The following is a 17,071-nucleotide window of genomic DNA, read 5'->3' on the forward strand; positions in this document are numbered from 1 at the left end:
GCACATCTCAAATGACAATTGTGTCAGTTTTGCTTGTCTAGGCCTGTCTAGGCTTATCTGCTTCAGTCATCAGTTCCTGTATGACAGGAAGTTACAGAGTCTCTGTGATGGAGAAGACAGCCTTCTTGCCTTCTTCTGATATTCAATACAGAGGGTAATAGGGGTGTACTAAGGGAGAGCAGTGGGATGCTGCTATTCTTTGGTAGCTACAGTTTGGTCCATAAATATTTGGACTGTACGCCACCACAATGGATCTGAAAGGAAACAATCAAGATGTATTTCAAGTGTAGCCTTTCATCTTTAATCTGAGGGTAGTTACATCCAAATTGGGTGAACGGTGTAGGAAATACACCATTTTTATATGTGGTCCCCCCAATTTTAGGGGCTCAAAAGTATTTGGACAAACTAACATAACACTGTGTAACATTTTGTTTTGTTTTTTTGTTCCAGACTTCAGCCAGTCATTGACTGCAAAGGATTTGCAACCAAGTGTTGAAACTCACAATTTAATGAATGATTCACTATGTAACACAATTTTTGGACAGTGATACTTTGAAATTTATTTCCAATGAGAAAATGGGCGAATTTGTGTCTTTTCGTTCACATAGTCCGAAAAAAACAACATATGAATCCAAATTAATATGTATTTATACTAAAGTAATAAAAAAACAATTACAAAAGATTTAGAAGGCAGTAGTTTTTTGAGATTTACGATTATACTGTAAATTACTGTAGATTTGGATTCATATGTTGTTTTTATCTGACTTTATGTGAACTAAAAAAGAACGTAAATTTCAAAATATCACTGTCCTGGTCACAAAAGCAAAGTTTATGGGGAATAATAGCCTTTTTCTATACTTTTGAGCCATAAGCAATTAGGAAATAACACTCACTACCCAGGAACAAAAATTGTGTTACATCATTCATTAATCATTCATTAAATTGTGAGTTTCAACACTTGGTTGCAAATCCTTTGCAGTCAATGACTGGCTGAAGTCTGGAACCCATAGACATCAACAGATGCTGGGTTTCTTCCCTGGTGATGCTCTGCCAGGCCTGCACTGCAGCTGTATTTAGTTCCTGCTTGTTCTTGGGGCATTTTGCCTTAATTTTTACCTTAGAAATCAAACCAAACCAATCAGAGAGATAGTAAAAACATTAAGTGTGGCCAAATCAACTATTTGGTACAGTCTTAAAAAGAAAGAAAACACTGGTGAGCTCAAAAACACCAAAAGGCCCATAAGACCACGGAAAACAACTGTGGTGAATGACAGAAGAATTATTTCCCTGGTGAAGAAAAACGCACAACAGTTGGCCAGCTCAAGAACACCCTCTAGGAGGTAGGTGTATCTGTGTCAAAGTCAACAATCAAGAGAAGATTTCACCAGAGTAAATACAGAGGGTTTACCACAAGATGGAAACAGGAAACAGGAAGACCAGATTAGAGTTTGCCAAAAGACATCTAAAGAACAATGCACAGTTCTGGAACAACATCCTATGGACAGATGAGACAAAAATCTACTTGTACCAGAATGATGGGAAGAGAAGAGTATGGAGAAGGGAAGGAACTGCTCATCTGTGTAGCAAGTTATAGCATTGGCATGTATGACTGCCAATGGAACTGGTTCCCTTGTATTTATTGATGATGTGACTGCTGACAAAAGTGTTTAGGGCTATATAATCTGCTCAGATTCAGCAATGCTTCAAAGTGCAGATGGACAATGACTCGAAGCATACTGTGAAAGCAACCCAAGACCTTTTTAAGGTGAAGAAGTGGAATGTTCTGCAATGACCAAGTCAGTCACCTGACTTGAATCCAATTGAGCAGCATTTCACTTGCTGAAGGCAAGAAACCCAGCATCTGGTGATGTCTATGGGTTCCAGACTTCAGGCAGTCATTGACTGCAAAGGATTTGCAACCAAGTATTGAAACTCACAAATTGATTTAATGATGATGTTAGTTTGTCCAATTATTTTTGAACCCTTAAAATGGGGGGGACCACATATAAAAATGGGTGTAATACCTACACCATTGACCCAACTTGGATGTAACTACCCTCAAATTAAAGATGAAAGTCTACGCTTAATACGCATTTTGCTCCATTCCTTTAAAATCCATTGTGGTGGCGTACAGTGCCAAAATGATGACAATTGTGTCACTGTCCAAATATTTATGGACCTAACTGTATGTGTGAACATAGGAAACAACATGCAAACTAAACTTGTTTTGATGTATTTATAGTGACTGATGACTGATAATTTGCTTTAAAAAAATATTTGTTTTTATCTGCATGTCCACTGGAAATATATACCTTTTTTCTTGTCTTTTGGTCCAGGTATGTCATGTGTAGAACCAGAGTGGCCCATTCGGGCGGAATTGCTGGATTTCAAACCTGCAAAACAAATAAGGAAAAAATTAGACTTGTCCTAATGACTTACCCCACTACAGTTTCCTTTCTGGCAGGTTATCTGGAGTATTATGCCATTGGGTAATAGTGCTCAATCAACAATAACCAGGTGGCGTAGTCTCAGGAAATCTCAGCAGAGTTTTTGACTGGCACGACTACATATCACAGAAGTGCGTTTCATTCACACATTAATATTGGAAAAATGTATTTCACGTATTTGTTCTCCACCCACATCTGCTTTACATTTTCTTATCCAGTAAATTTCCATTTTTTTTGCAGAGCTCTACATCACTAGTGACACAGGCACATGATTAGCATTCACCATTTCTCTGGATCTTATTTCCAAGTAACTGGTTTAATATAATCAAATCCATTTCATTTAATCAATTCATGAAGACTTACTCTGGAGATATATTTTACACATATTTTCATTGGTAAACATTTAGAGAGAGCATCTGAGAGAAACATCTGAATATCCTTCATCCCTCAAGAACCACAAGTGAACCTTGAATTAAGCTTCACTGAGCTGGACAAGTGATTCACGTACCTCCTGGGTAATTCATGTGTTGCCAGAGTTTAGAAATTGGTGCTTTAGGGTGACCTATAAACTAACTGGATTTGGTCTCTCCAGGACCAGAACTGCACTCAGCAGCCTATACCAGCACAGGCCACGTCCCACAATGGGTCCATGACAATTCATCCCCGGCAATTCGTCCCTGCGATAATTGGTCCCAGCAACAATTCATCCCCACTACAGTTCGCCCCTATAACAATTTGTCTCCGCATCAATTCGCCCCATTATTATACATTCTTCACTTGAGCATTAGTAATTAATAAGGATTTTAAATTCTAATTAGAATTGCGTTTCAATAACACGGTTCAGGGTACATGAACTAGTAGCAAATCAGACAGCAAGGCAAATTCACTCATTAATATCCAGTTAGAGTGGATCATTATTTGAATTCAGCCAAACTTAATGTAAGAAATCAATATTAATAATAATAAGACATCCACATATGCACTGAATTTAAGTGAAAAAATAACAAATTAATAATTGTATTTGTCAGAAGCGGACTGACCCTCCCATATGTAAGCACTGTATTTTCAAAAGCCTTCTAATTGTTCGTTCTACTCTGATACCGTTTAACTAAGCTATTCTCAGCACCTTGGAGTATTCCAGTACATAATGTGAACTTTCATAAGTACAGCAGGTATAAACAATTAGAAAGATTCACTGACATATGGTATAAAGGATTTTCAGGAAATTTGCACAAATAAAGTTATATAATAATAAGGGCCCCTGCACTTTGCATGATTTTTTTTTCAACTGTATTTTGTTTGTTTGGTGGGGTAGACAGGCTTCCATATAGATTAAGGAACTTGATCTGAGAGGATTAATTAACTGAGGGATCGCTATAGGCTGGCAACAGATGTGCAACCCTCTCTCTCTTTCGTTGTTGCAAACCCGATTTACACACTAGATTTGATGTATTTACAGTCAGTAAAAATTACTGATCTATTGCTTTTAAAATACATTTTTGAATCCACATTGGTAGAGGCACCTTTGGCAGCAATTACACCCATGAGTCTATGTGGATAAGTCTCTACCAGTTTTGCACATCTGGACATGGCAATTTGTGCCCATTCTTCTTTGCAAAATTGCTCAAGCTCCATTATGTTGGAGCTTTCAAACCTTTCCACATATTCTCAATTGAATTGAGGTCTGGGCTTTTACTGTGACATTGACATTTTTGTTGTCTCTTGCAGACTTCAGCAGGTTTTCTTCCAGGATTTCTCTGCTGCATCCATTTTGCCCTCTATCTTTACAAGGTTTCCAGGCCCTGACGCAGAGAAGCATCCCCATACCATGATGCTGCCACCACCATGCTAGCGTTGAGGCTAAGAAGCTCTATTTTGGTCTCATCAGACCATAGAATCCTTCTCCACTTGGTCTCAGAGTCTCCAACATGCCTTCTGGCAAACTCTAGCCGAGATTTGATGTGAGTTTTTTTCTGTCCCATAAAGGCCACTTTTGTGAAGCACCTGGGCTATTGCTGTAGTCTGCACAGTGTCTCTCAGCTGAGCCATGGAAGACTGTAGCTCCTTTAGAGTTGCCAACGGCCTCTTGGTGGCCTCCCTGACTAGTGCCCTTCTCGCCTGGATACTCAGTTTTGAGGACAGTCTGATCTAGGCAGATTCACAGTTGTGCCATATTCTCTCCATTTCCATGCTCAGTGGGATATTCAATGCCTTGGAAATGTTCTTATATCCTACCCCTGATTGGTGCTTTTGAAGAACCTTATTCCAGATTTGCATTGAATGTTCCTTCGTCTTCATGGTACACTGCCCAGGAAAAAATTAAGAGACCACTGAATTTTTTCTTAAAGGGGTCATGAACTGCCTTTTTAAAATTTTGTTCTGTTCTCTGAGGTCCACTTATAATGTTATCAAGATTTTTACATCAAAAAACATCATAATTTAGTAAAGTAATAAAGTAATAGGCTATTTTCTGTGCTGTTTTGACCCCCCACATCGGAACACACCGTTTGAATAGGCGTGGCGGATTGTAGACTCTGAAGTAAACGCCCACTGGTAAGATTGGCTAACAGTTTTGCATATTTAAACATTTTCATCTCCCCATCAGTACACGTGTGGAATTGTTTTGAAAATGTCCAATGTTGAGAAATGGCAGCCTATGAAATTCAGCCATACATGTTTGATCCAGAGTCTGATCCCGAATCAGAAGACAACGAACCTGCACCTCAAATGGCAAGGATACTACAGCCTGCGACAGCGTGGTAAATAATCATCTTTATTTATATTTATACTTTATGTATTTGTGAGGTTGTTAGCCTATTACATTATATTAGAGTTTAGCCGAAGACGCTACAGAAAGCGGTTTGTGTCGTTATGTTGTTAACATTTATGCATATTGCACGTTTTATATTTCATTGGTTGTTGCATATAAAGTTTAGATACTAGGCGTTAATACAGTTATATCTGACAAAGGATAAATCGTGCTGCTTCATGTAAACGAAGTATAAATGAATGTACCATCGTTTGTCAAGCTGTCGTTCTTATATTCATCGTCCATCTTTTTCATTAAAGTAAAAAACTTGTCAATTGTTGTCTTCAGAGCCATCTTTATTGTTTGGTTTCTGCATAGACCTGCATTTGCCGCTCTCGTTATTTACCTACTATATGCGTTAATCGGTGGGCGGGCCTAAACAGGCAGTAATGTAGAAGCAGGCGTTGATCTTCTTCTGTAGAGGTGGGGTTTAGCCACACTATTATGTAATAAACTGGCACATTCCACATCCTGTCATTTTTGCAGACTGGCTTCAATATAAGCTGTTTTTAGACTAACGAGAAAGTTTTGAGTTCTGAAACTTACAGGATGTTTTTATAGTACAATGACCTCTTATAAGTCAAAATATCAAGGGAATTTTTATTTCTCAGTTCATGACCCCTTTAAATCAGCATCTCTACATATATGGCACCCATTCCATGCCAGTGTCTGTTGAATTCAAAACACAGGCACACCTCATTCTATTGAATGAGGTACTGATTAGGTGATCACCTGAACCAAATCTTATTTAACGAGGAAAAGTATAAAAAACACTGCTGTGGTCATTACTATCCTCTTGCAATAGGACCTCCTGGATGGCAAAAACAGTGCTAGTAGTACATCTAGTGACCTACAAATAGAATGGCAAACGGCAGCTGGGGTGAAGTGCACGGCAAGGACGGTTTGAAACAGGTTCCTTGGGACAGGGATGAAGTCACGCAAAGCTAGAAAAAAGCCCTTCATCAATGAGAAGCAAAGAAGAGCCAGTCTGAGGTTTGCAAAAGACCATAAGGATCTTAAAGGGGTCATGAACTGCCTTTTTTTATTTTGTACTGTTCTCTGAGGTCCACTTATAATGTTATCAAGATTTTTACATCAAAAAACATCATAATTTAGAAGTAATAGGCTATTTTCTGTCCTGTTTTGACCCCCCACATCGGAACACACCGTTTGAATAGGTGTGGTGGATTGTAGACTCTGAAGTAAATGCCCACTGATATGATTGGCTAACAGTTTTGCATATTTAAACATTTTCAACTCCCCGTCAGTACACATGTGGAATTGTTTTGAAAAGTTCATCAATGAGAAGCAAAGAAGAGCCAGGCTGAGGTTTGCAACAGGCCATAAGGATTGGACCGTAGAGGACTGGAGTAAGGACATCTTCTCTGATGAGTCCAATTTTCAGCTTTGCCCAACACCTGGTCGTCTAATGGAGATGGAGACCTGGAGAAGCCTACAAGCTACAGTGTCTCACACCCACTGTGAAATTTGGTGTAGGATCGGTGATGATCTGGGGTTGCTTCAGCAAGGCTGGAATTGGGCAGTTTTGTCTCTTTGAATGACCCATAAATCAAGCCAAGTACAATGTTGTCCTGGAAGAAAACTTGCTTCTGTTCTGTCAATGTTACCCAACTCTGAGGATTGTTTTTTCCAGCAGGACAATGCTCCATGCCATCAAAGTGTGGATGGAGGACCACCAGATCAAGACCCTGTCATGGCAAGCCCAATCTCCAGACCTGAACCCCATTGAAAACCTCTGGAATGTGATCAAGAGGAAGATGGATGGTCACAAGCCATCAAACAAAGCCGAGCTGCTTGAATTTTTGCTCCAGTAGTGGCATAAAGTCACCCAACAACAATGTGAAAGACTGGTGGAGAGCATGACAAGACGCATGAAAGCTGTGATTGAAAATCAGGGTTATTCCACCAAAAATGTATTTCTGAACTCTTTTTCAGTTAAAACATTAGTATTGTGTTGTTTAAAAATGAATATGAACTATTTTCTTTGCATTATTCTTTTTTGATATTTTGACCAGTTGTCTTTTTCTGCAAATAAATGCTCTACATGACAATATTTTTATTTGGAATTTGGGAGAAATGTTGTCAGTAGTTTATAGAATAAAACAGAAATGTTAATTTTACCCAAACACATAGGCCCTACCTATAAATAGTAAAACCAGAGAAACTGATAATTTTGCAGTGGTCTCTTAATTTATTCCAGAGCTGTAATTTTTGTTAGAAATTGTACTGACCAACTGTGGGACCTCCCAGAGACATGTGTATTTAACCTGAAATCATGTGACACACCTTAATTGCACAGAGGTGGACTCCATTCAACTAATTATGTGACTTCTAAAGACAATTTCACCACAGCTCAATCAGGTGTGTCATAGCAAATGGGGTGATTACTTGAACATTCAAGTATTTACTGTTTTGTAATTAATTAAAAACAATTTGCAGATTATATTTTTCATTGTGATATTTTGGACATTTTCTGTGTTGATCAGTGCAAACACTGCTGATTAAATCCATTCTGATTTCATGTTGTAACACAATGAAATGTGGAAAAGTCCAAAGAGGCAGTGGCGTTTCCAGAACATTTTTAATGGGGTGGCCGAGTGGGGGTGCTGACAATGTTTCGTTCACGCTAGCAGTGGGGGCGGGTGGACGGTACTCCGTCCATGGGTGACCGCGGCGCCCTTGATCTTCGGTCGTAATTTGTTGGGGAGGCCACTGGGGGGGCCAGCCTCATTTCAGGGAGGGCCATGGTCAACCCGGGCCCACGCTAGACACACTCCTACACTCCTTTTTCCTTCTTCTTCAGTCCAGATATGTTAGGTGTCTGATCAAAGTGGTCCTTTTGGGCTGAACTGTTGGATTCCGAACCTGCAAAACAAAAAAGGTGTGTGTGGCACGGCTACTGGTCACAGAATTGCGTTTCATTCATACATTACAATTAGAAAAATGTCTTCTAATTTTCGCCCTCCACATTCAGACACCTGCTTTACATTTTCTTATCCAGTATATTTCCAAATGTACTGTATAGCTCTACATTACTAGTGGCGCGGACACATGGATTGCCTTTCACCATTTTTCTGGATATTATTTATAAATAACTTTGTAGTACAATCAAATCCAATACATATAACCAATTCACAAACGCTTGGACATATTTCATTCCCTGCAGTTCAGCAGGTGTTTTGGTAAACATTTAGAGAGCATTTGAGAGAAACACCTGAATATCCTTCATCCCTCAAGAACCACTAGTGAACCTTGAATTAAATAAGTGAGGAGTGTCCCTCCTGGGTAATTAAGGTGTTGCCAGAGTTTAGAAATTGGTACTTTAGGGTGACCTATAAACTGGATTTGGTCTCTCCAGGACCAGAATTGCACTCAGCCGCCTCTACCAGCATAGGCCACATCCCACAAACAACCCACTACTGACAGAGAGGGGCTTCTGCTTTCCAGTAAAGTGATTTAGTATATATAACTTTAATAAAAAGGAGAAATAATATATAAAAGCATATATTTACATAGTTCCTTAGGTGTCAGTTTAAATAACCATTTAAAATTAACATTTTATACCCCAAAAGTTGGCATTTGCATGTAAAGTGACCCTAACTTTTAAAGACAAAGCAATATGTAATAATTAATTCAAATTAAATGGTGACAAATTACCTTCTGGAGGCTTTTTCTGAAACAGAGAGAAACGAGAGAAATTAACAACAGCAACACCAGGAAACAGTGACACTAGTCATACTTGTCATACACACCACTTGAACGCAGGCGGTCTATAAAGAAGTATCATCTGGCTGCTCTCGTACTATTCCTCGCTGTGTGTCCTATACTGGGCCATCTGGGTAAATTTACTACAGCCTATAATATTACATTTGATTTCAAATCAGGTGTTGTCGGTTACCTTTTTCATTTTCTAGCTTTTAGATTTGAAGGCTTTAGAACATAACACTGTCTGAGCTAGGCTTGTCTTTTGTATTTGACTCCATCACTTCTGCTCATGCATTCCTGCACTAATTGCAAAGTTTAAAAAGATGTAATAAAACACTGGAGATATTTGTTTAGAAAGACTTTGACTACATCTGTTATTCAGGATTGTAACTATTTATGAGACATAACCAATTGTACTGAAATGCAGAGTGATGCACTTATTACTACTTAATACTTCATTTTGATAAGAAAGAACAGACAATGCTTCACATGGAATAAACAGCTCAAACACTGGGCAGAACTATCAAACTACAAACATTCTACAAGTACTCTGAGTGTCCTCACCACCACCTGTAGAGAAGTCTGAAAATGTAACGGGGAGGGTTTCCATGCCAGATGCCTATGAAGACTATGGCAACATATTCAAAGCTGATTAGCTTAAAGGAGCAAAGAGGAAATTAGCATTTCTAGCACTGTGTTTCACTTGAGCAAAGCCTGTAAGACCTGGCTGGCCTAGAAAAAGCATTTGTTTTTTAGGATCCTCTGCAAGACGTTTACCTTATTATGTTTTCGTAAGATGTGAGAGACCTGTTTCACAGCCTGGGTGTTGACTTCACACTGCAGTAATCCCACAGTCTCATGGAACAGACAGTCCACAGTTCCCACTATGTTTGCCCTGTTCTTCACCAGAGAGCTGCTCTCAGTCATATTGAGCTCTGGGTTTTGAGTTTGGTGCATCACCACCAGAATGGCCTCCTTATTGGCTGTGGAGAGAGAGGAAGACAATATAAACAAGACATTGGTTACTCACCATTACCAAAATGACAGAATATATAGTAGTATGATCATGTTTAAATGGAAGCGCTGAACAATAGAGAAAATAAAAGGAAATTCAAATATATGTTACATGAATTCAAAAACACGTAGGCACCTTTAAATAACTGTCTGCATAAAACAAGTCTGCAAATATAAGCAAGGAGGTATGTCTTGTTTCACACTAAATCACACAATACACTGAATGGACAAACTGAACCGTTATGCATGTTGATATACACTTTGACTGTACAGTAAATAGACAGTCCTCTCATAAATTATTGTTGAAAGGAAACTCTACTTAAACACAGTATATTGAGTTGTTTTTCTCAGTTATACAGCAAATACCAAGAAAGGCAAGCATATGAAAGACAATGAACTCACCTGGAATATCCTGAATGGCTGCATCAATATCAGTCTGTATGCGAGAGGCAACAGGACAGAAGACCAGGATCACTGTGCACTCCACCATACTGCACTGTTTAAGCCTCTGATACTTTCTGATTCCCATTAAAAACTCACTCTCAGCATCATGGGTAACTCCAGTGATCTTGATATAGACTTTAACTGTGTAGGAACATAAATATTGGGGACATTCATTCAAACATTTTATAGGATAAGTCAAAGATAAAAAGCTGAAGCTATTCTCAGCACCTTGGAGTATTCCAGTACATATAGTGTGGATTTTCATTATAAGTATGACATGTATAAACAATTAGAATGATTCACTGAGGTATGATATAAATTATTTTCAAGAAAGATGCACAGATATAAAGTTATATAATTAGGGGCCTTCATTTGACTTGTTTTTGTTTTCAACTGTATTTTGTTTGTTTGGTGAGGTAAACAAGCTTCCACATAGATTAAGGAACTTGATCCGAGAGGATCCATTAACTGAGGGATTGATACCGGCTGGCAACAGATCCCTCTCTGGGCTTGTTCTTCATTTGTGGAAACCCGACTCACACTCGATTTGATGTAAAAATTACTGATCTATTGCTTTTAAAAATACATGTTTTAATGCACATGGCCACTGAAAATATGTACCTTTTTTCTTCTTTTTTGGTAGGTGTATAGGAGATTTCAAACCAGAGTGGCCCCCTAGGGCTGAACTACTGGATTCTGAATCTGCAAATCAAAAAAGGGAAAGATTAGACTTGTGCTACTAACTTACCCCAGTACAGTTTCCCCTCTGGAAGCTGATATGGATTATTTTGCCATTGGGTCCTAGTGCTCAACCAACAACAGACAGGTGCTGTACTATCAGGAAAGTAAATCTCAGCAGAGTATTTTACTGGTATGGCTACAGATCACAGAAGTGCGTTTCATACATACAATACTACGGGAAAACATTTCCTTTTTCCTATTTTCCTATCCACTACATTTCCAAATATATTGTAGAGCTCTACATCACGTGTTGCAGATGCCTGATTAGCTTTTACATTTTTTCTGGATACAACTTTGTAGTACAATCAAATCCAATACATATCATCAATTCATAAAGACTTGAACAGCACACGCCATGTCCCACAACCAACCCACTACTGACAGAGAGGGGCTTCTGCTTTCCAGTAAAGTGATTTAGTATATATAACTTTAATAAAAAGGAGAAATAATATATAAAAGCATATATTTACATAGTTCCTTAGGTGTCAGTTTAAATAACCATTTAAAATTAACATTTTATACCCCAAAAGTTGGCATTTGCATGTAAAGTGACCCTAACTTTTAAAGACAAAGCAATATGTAATAATTAATTCAAATTAAATGGTGACAAATTACCTTCTGGAGGCTTTTTCTGAAACAGAGAGAAACGAGAGAAATTAACAACAGCAACACCAGGAAACAGTGACACTAGTCATACTTGTCATACACACCACTTGAACGCAGGCGGTCTATAAAGAAGTATCATCTGGCTGCTCTCGTACTATTCCTCGCTGTGTGTCCTATACTGGGCCATCTGGGTAAATTTACTACAGCCTATAATATTACATTTGATTTCAAATCAGGTGTTGTCGGTTACCTTTTTCATTTTCTAGCTTTTAGATTTGAAGGCTTTAGAACATAACACTGTCTGAGCTAGGCTTGCCTTTTGTATTTGACTCCATCACTTCTGCTCATGCATTCCTGCACTAATTGCAAAGTTTAAAAAGATGTAATAAAACACTGGAGATATTTGTTTAGAAAGACTTTGACTACATTTGTTATTCAGGATTGTAACTATTTATGAGACATAACCAATTGTACTGAAATGCAGAGTGATGCACTTATTACTACTTAATACTTTATTTTGATAAGAAAGAACAGACAATGCTTCACATGGAATAAACAGCTCAAACACTGGGCAGAACTATCAAACTACAAACATTCTACAAGTACTCTGAGTGTCCTCACCACCACCTGTAGAGAAGTCTGAAAATGTAACGGGGAGGGTTTCCATGCCAGATGCCTATGAAGACTATGGCAACATATTCAAAGCTGATTAGCTTAAAGGAGCAAAGAGGAAATTAGCATTTCTAGCACTGTGTTTCACTTGAGCAAAGCCTGTAAGACCTGGCTGGCCTAGAAAAAGCATTTGTTTTTTAGGATCCTCTGCAAGACGTTTACCTTATTATGTTTTCGTAAGATGTCAGAGACCTGTTTCACAGCCTGGGTGTTGACTTCACACTGCAGTAATCCCACAGTCTCATGGAACAGACAGTCCACAGTTCCCACTATGTTTGCCCTGTTGTTCACCAGAGAGCTGCTCTCAGCCAAAATGAGCTCTGGGTTTTGAGTGTGGTGCATCACCACCAGAATGGCCTCCTTATTGGCTGTGGAGAGAGAGGAAGACAATATAAACAAGACATTGGTTACTCACCATTACCAAAATGACAGAATATATAGTAGTATGATCATGTTTAAATGGAAGCGCTGAACAATAGAGAAAATAAAAGGAAATTCAAATATATGTTACATGAATTCAAAAACACGTAGGCACCTTTAAATAACTGTCTGCATAAAACAAGTCTGCAAATATAAGCAAGGAGGTATGTCTTGTTTCACACTAAATCACACAATACACTGAATGGACAAACTGAACCGTTATGCATGTTGATATACACTTTGACTGTACAGTAAATAGACAGTCCTCTCATAAATTATTGTTGAAAGGAAACTCTACTTAAACACAGTATATTGAGTTTTCTCAGTTATACAGCAATTACCAAGAAAGGCAAGCATATGAAAGACAATGAACTCACCTGGAATATCCTGAATGGCTGCATCAATATCAGTCTGTATGCAAGAGGCAACAGGACAGAAGACCAGGATCACTGTGCACTCCACCATACTGCACTGTTTAAGCCTCTGATACTTTCTGATTCCCATTAAAAACTCACTCTCAGCATCATGGGTAACTCCAGTGATCTTGATATAGACTTTAACTGTGTAGGAACATAAATATTGGGGACATTCATTCAAACATTTTATAGGATAAGTCAAAGATAAAAAGCTGAAGCTATTCTCAGCACCTTGGAGTATTCCAGTACATATAGTGTGGATTTTCATTATAAGTATGACATGTATAAACAATTAGAATGATTCACTGAGGTATGATATAAATTATTTTCAAGAAAGATGCACAGATATAAAGTTATATAATTAGGGGCCTTCATTTGACTTGTTTTTGTTTTCAACTGTATTTTGTTTGTTTGGTGAGGTAAACAAGCTTCCACATAGATTAAGGAACTTGATCCGAGAGGATCCATTAACTGAGGGATTGATACCGGCTGGCAACAGATCCCTCTCTGGGCTTGTTCTTCATTTGTGGAAACCCGACTCACACTCGATTTGATGTAAAAATTACTTTTTCTATTGCTTTTAAAAATACATGTTTTAATGCACATGGCCACTGAAAATATGTACCTTTTTTCTTCTTTTTTGGGAGGTGTATGAGAGATTTCAAACCAGAGTGGCCCCCTAGGGCTGAACTACTGGATTCTGAATCTGCAAATCAAAAAAGGGAAAGATTAGACTTGTGCTACTAACTTACCCCAGTACAGTTTCCCCTCTGGAAGCTGATATGGAGTATTTTGCCATTGGGTCCTAGTGCTCAACCAACAACAGACAGGTGCTGTACTATCAGGAAAGTAAATCTCAGCAGAGTATTTTACTGGTATGGCTACAGATCACAGAAGTGCGTTTCATACATACAATACTACGGGAAAACATTTCCTTTTTCCTATTTTCCTATCCACTACATTTCCAAATATATTGTAGACCTCTACATCACGTGTTGCAGATGCCTGATTAGCTTTTACATTTTTTCTGGATACAACTTTGTAGTACAATCAAATCCGATACATATCATCAATTCATAAAGACTTGAACAGCACACGCCATGTCCCACAACCAACCCACTACTGACAGAGAGGGGCTTCTCCTATCCAGTAAAGTGGCTGAATGTATAGAGCTCTAATAGAAGTAAGTAGAAATATATTGTGAGCCAGCTCACAGATCCTCTGTGATATAGCACTTTTTAGCTTAAAAAAAGTTGTCATATTACCTTTTGGCTGCATTAAACTTTTGGCTTAAACCTTAAACAGAAAGAAATTAGAGAAATTAACATCAGCAACACCAACACAAGATGTCATATTCTTACACCCCACTTGAATGCAGTTGGCCTATTAAAGGAGTAATTTGTATCATCTGGGTGCTTTAGTGGTATTCTTCGTCGCCTGTCCTGGTGTAGGTCAAACAGGTACATTATTTATTAAAGCCTGATTTTTCCTAATGTGTTTTTAAACTACCAGTCAATTGTTAACTTTTTCACTTTCTGTTTATTTATTTTTTTAAGATTGATTTACAGATTTTAATTCTTCAAGTATTTAAAGAATAATAGTACATTCCCATTTCTATACAGATTTAGATTAACATTAACATTTCATATCTAACTCCAAAGTATATGATACATTTATGGTGGTTAAAAAGGGTTGCTCGAAATCTATTACATATGTCTCAATGTAGACAACAAAACACCTCAGAGGGGTGAGAATGCTGAAAAACTTTCACTTTCACATCATTTCTGTTCTATAGTCCTGCATTCTACGCTTGTATTGCTTCTCAACCATTGAAAGCTTACATATTTACATGACAGAACAATGTACCTACTTGGCCCCTCTTGATTGACTGGAGTCCTGGCTTGCTTGTCTGCACTTTTCTTATTTTGGTTTGAAATTGTTGCATGAAAAACAAGACTCAGCTCCACACAGATCGCTGCTGTGTCTGTGTGAACTGCAGTGAGTCAGCCGGAACTGTATTAATGTGATACTAAGAATGAAACTGAAACCATTTTATCATGTTATTTGTTTTCTGTTTCACTAGGCTGTGTGCTGGACACATAACTTCCTGACACATTTCAAACAAATATCCTTAAAACATTTTTTTTTTTTAAATCACCTATGTTTTAGTAATGTTGCTTCAACGTGGAAAACATAATCAAATGACCAATTTGGATCAATTTTGCAACAATACTGCCTGCCACAACCAAACCCCAACCATACAGAAACATTCTGAATTATTGTGATAACACTGTGTTAGCTGTGATATTGTAATTTCCTATTTAGATAAAGCCCCAAAATACACCAAGAAATGTCAATATACAGTATAACTGATGGCCTCTTGTACATTATTGCTTTAATATTATTACCTAGTTTCTTAACAGACACCCTCACCCAGGGTGACTTGTTACAATTGTTACAGCATATCACATTAGTTTTACATTTGTATCCATTTATACAGCTGGGTATATACTGGAGCAATCTAGGTAAAGTACCTTGCTTAAAGGTAAAATAGCTGTGCCCTCCAGGACGTTGATATGGAAGGCCCATGCTGGCTCCGTCCACCTGCCTCGGACTCCACGTCCATCACAGACTGCTCCACAACCCTGCTTGGAAGCGTCTGTCGTCATAACTGCTCGGTGGTAGACTGGCCCCAGGGGCACACCGAGGATTAAACTGTGAGGGCTCCGCCACCAATGGAGCGCCTTCCAGCACGCCAGAGTAACTGTGACCTGGCATGATCGATCGCGGCAAGGATGCATCCTGAGAGACCTGAACCATCACTGCAGCGGCCTCAACTGGAGGACGCCGAGGGGGAGGGTCTGTGATGCAGCCGCTAGGAGGCCCAGCAGCCTCTGGCAAAGGGACACCCTGACACAAGCTCTTAGTCGGAAGAGGGAGAGACATGTGTGTACTGAGGCAACTCTCTCTGGCATCAGTGTGGCGAGCATGGCAACGGAATCGAGGCGCAGTCCAAGGAACTGTGCCTGCTGAGTTGGCGTCAGGCGGCTCTTCTCTTGATTGACCCGAAGACCCAATTCGGAGAGGCGGCCTAATATCAGGTTTGGGTGTTCCTGAACCTGCTCCCTCGAGTGAGAACAAACCAGCCAGTCATGTAGATAGTTGAGGACGCGGACCCCCTGACAACGCAAGGGGGCTAACACGACGTCCATGCACTTGGAAAAAGTGCGTGGGGCTAGCGACAGGCCGAAGGGGAGAACAGAAAACTCGAATGCTCGGCCCTCGAAGGCGAAGCAGAGAAACTTCCTGTGCGCCTGCGCAATGGGGATGTGAAAGTAAGCATCTTTCAGATCCACCGTGGTGAACCAGTCGCCGGGCTTGATGGCCTGGGCATGGTGCGCAGGTTGAGCGTAACACCTTGAGGTGGTGGTTCAGGCACCTCAGATCCAAGATGGGGTGGAAACCACCATCTTTCTTGGGTACATGGAAGTATGGGGAATAAAATCCCTCGTGCTGCCCTGGCAGGGGCACTTCGCAGATTGCTCGCTTCTCCAGGAGAGCGGCGATTTCAACGAGAAGCGCCGCACACTGCAACGTCCATGAGGCGAGTCCTGTCCACCTCAGGGACCTGCTGTGCCTGGGACAGCCAAAGCTGATGGTGTGCCGCCACAATGGCTGCCAGGGATCGCCCTGACACCCTTGCACCCTGGTGCATCACGGTGATGACCTGGAAGTCGCGGCCAAATTACGCTAGCTGTCGGTGCCCAGACAGACGG

General features: G+C 39.5%; 1 protein-coding gene across 2 annotated transcripts; it reads right to left on the reverse strand.

Moving 5' to 3' along the window:
* Positions 1 to 7,448: 7,448 nt before the first annotated feature.
* Positions 7,449 to 15,319, reverse strand: LOC136712630 (uncharacterized). 2 transcript variants are annotated; one of them, XM_066689343.1, is made up of 11 exons: positions 15,166 to 15,319; positions 14,561 to 14,591; positions 13,921 to 14,001; positions 13,257 to 13,439; positions 12,622 to 12,827; positions 11,797 to 11,812; positions 11,062 to 11,142; positions 10,399 to 10,581; positions 9,760 to 9,965; positions 8,935 to 8,950; positions 7,449 to 8,142 (listed from the first exon to the last, which is right to left on the reverse strand). In XM_066689343.1, the coding sequence occupies exons 2-11, from the start codon at positions 14,571 to 14,573 to the stop codon at positions 8,054 to 8,056; spliced, it is 1,074 nt and encodes a 357-aa protein (XP_066545440.1). In that variant the 5' UTR covers positions 14,574 to 14,591; positions 15,166 to 15,319; the 3' UTR covers positions 7,449 to 8,053. The 2 variants fall into 2 exon arrangements, with proteins under 2 accessions (XP_066545440.1, XP_066545523.1); XM_066689426.1 differs by having other exon boundaries at positions 15,162 to 15,309.
* Positions 15,320 to 17,071: the final 1,752 nt, after the last annotated feature.

This window comes from Amia ocellicauda, chromosome 1, assembly GCF_036373705.1.
Source record: "Amia ocellicauda isolate fAmiCal2 chromosome 1, fAmiCal2.hap1, whole genome shotgun sequence".
NCBI classification, from domain to species: Eukaryota; Metazoa; Chordata; class Actinopteri; order Amiiformes; family Amiidae; genus Amia; species Amia ocellicauda.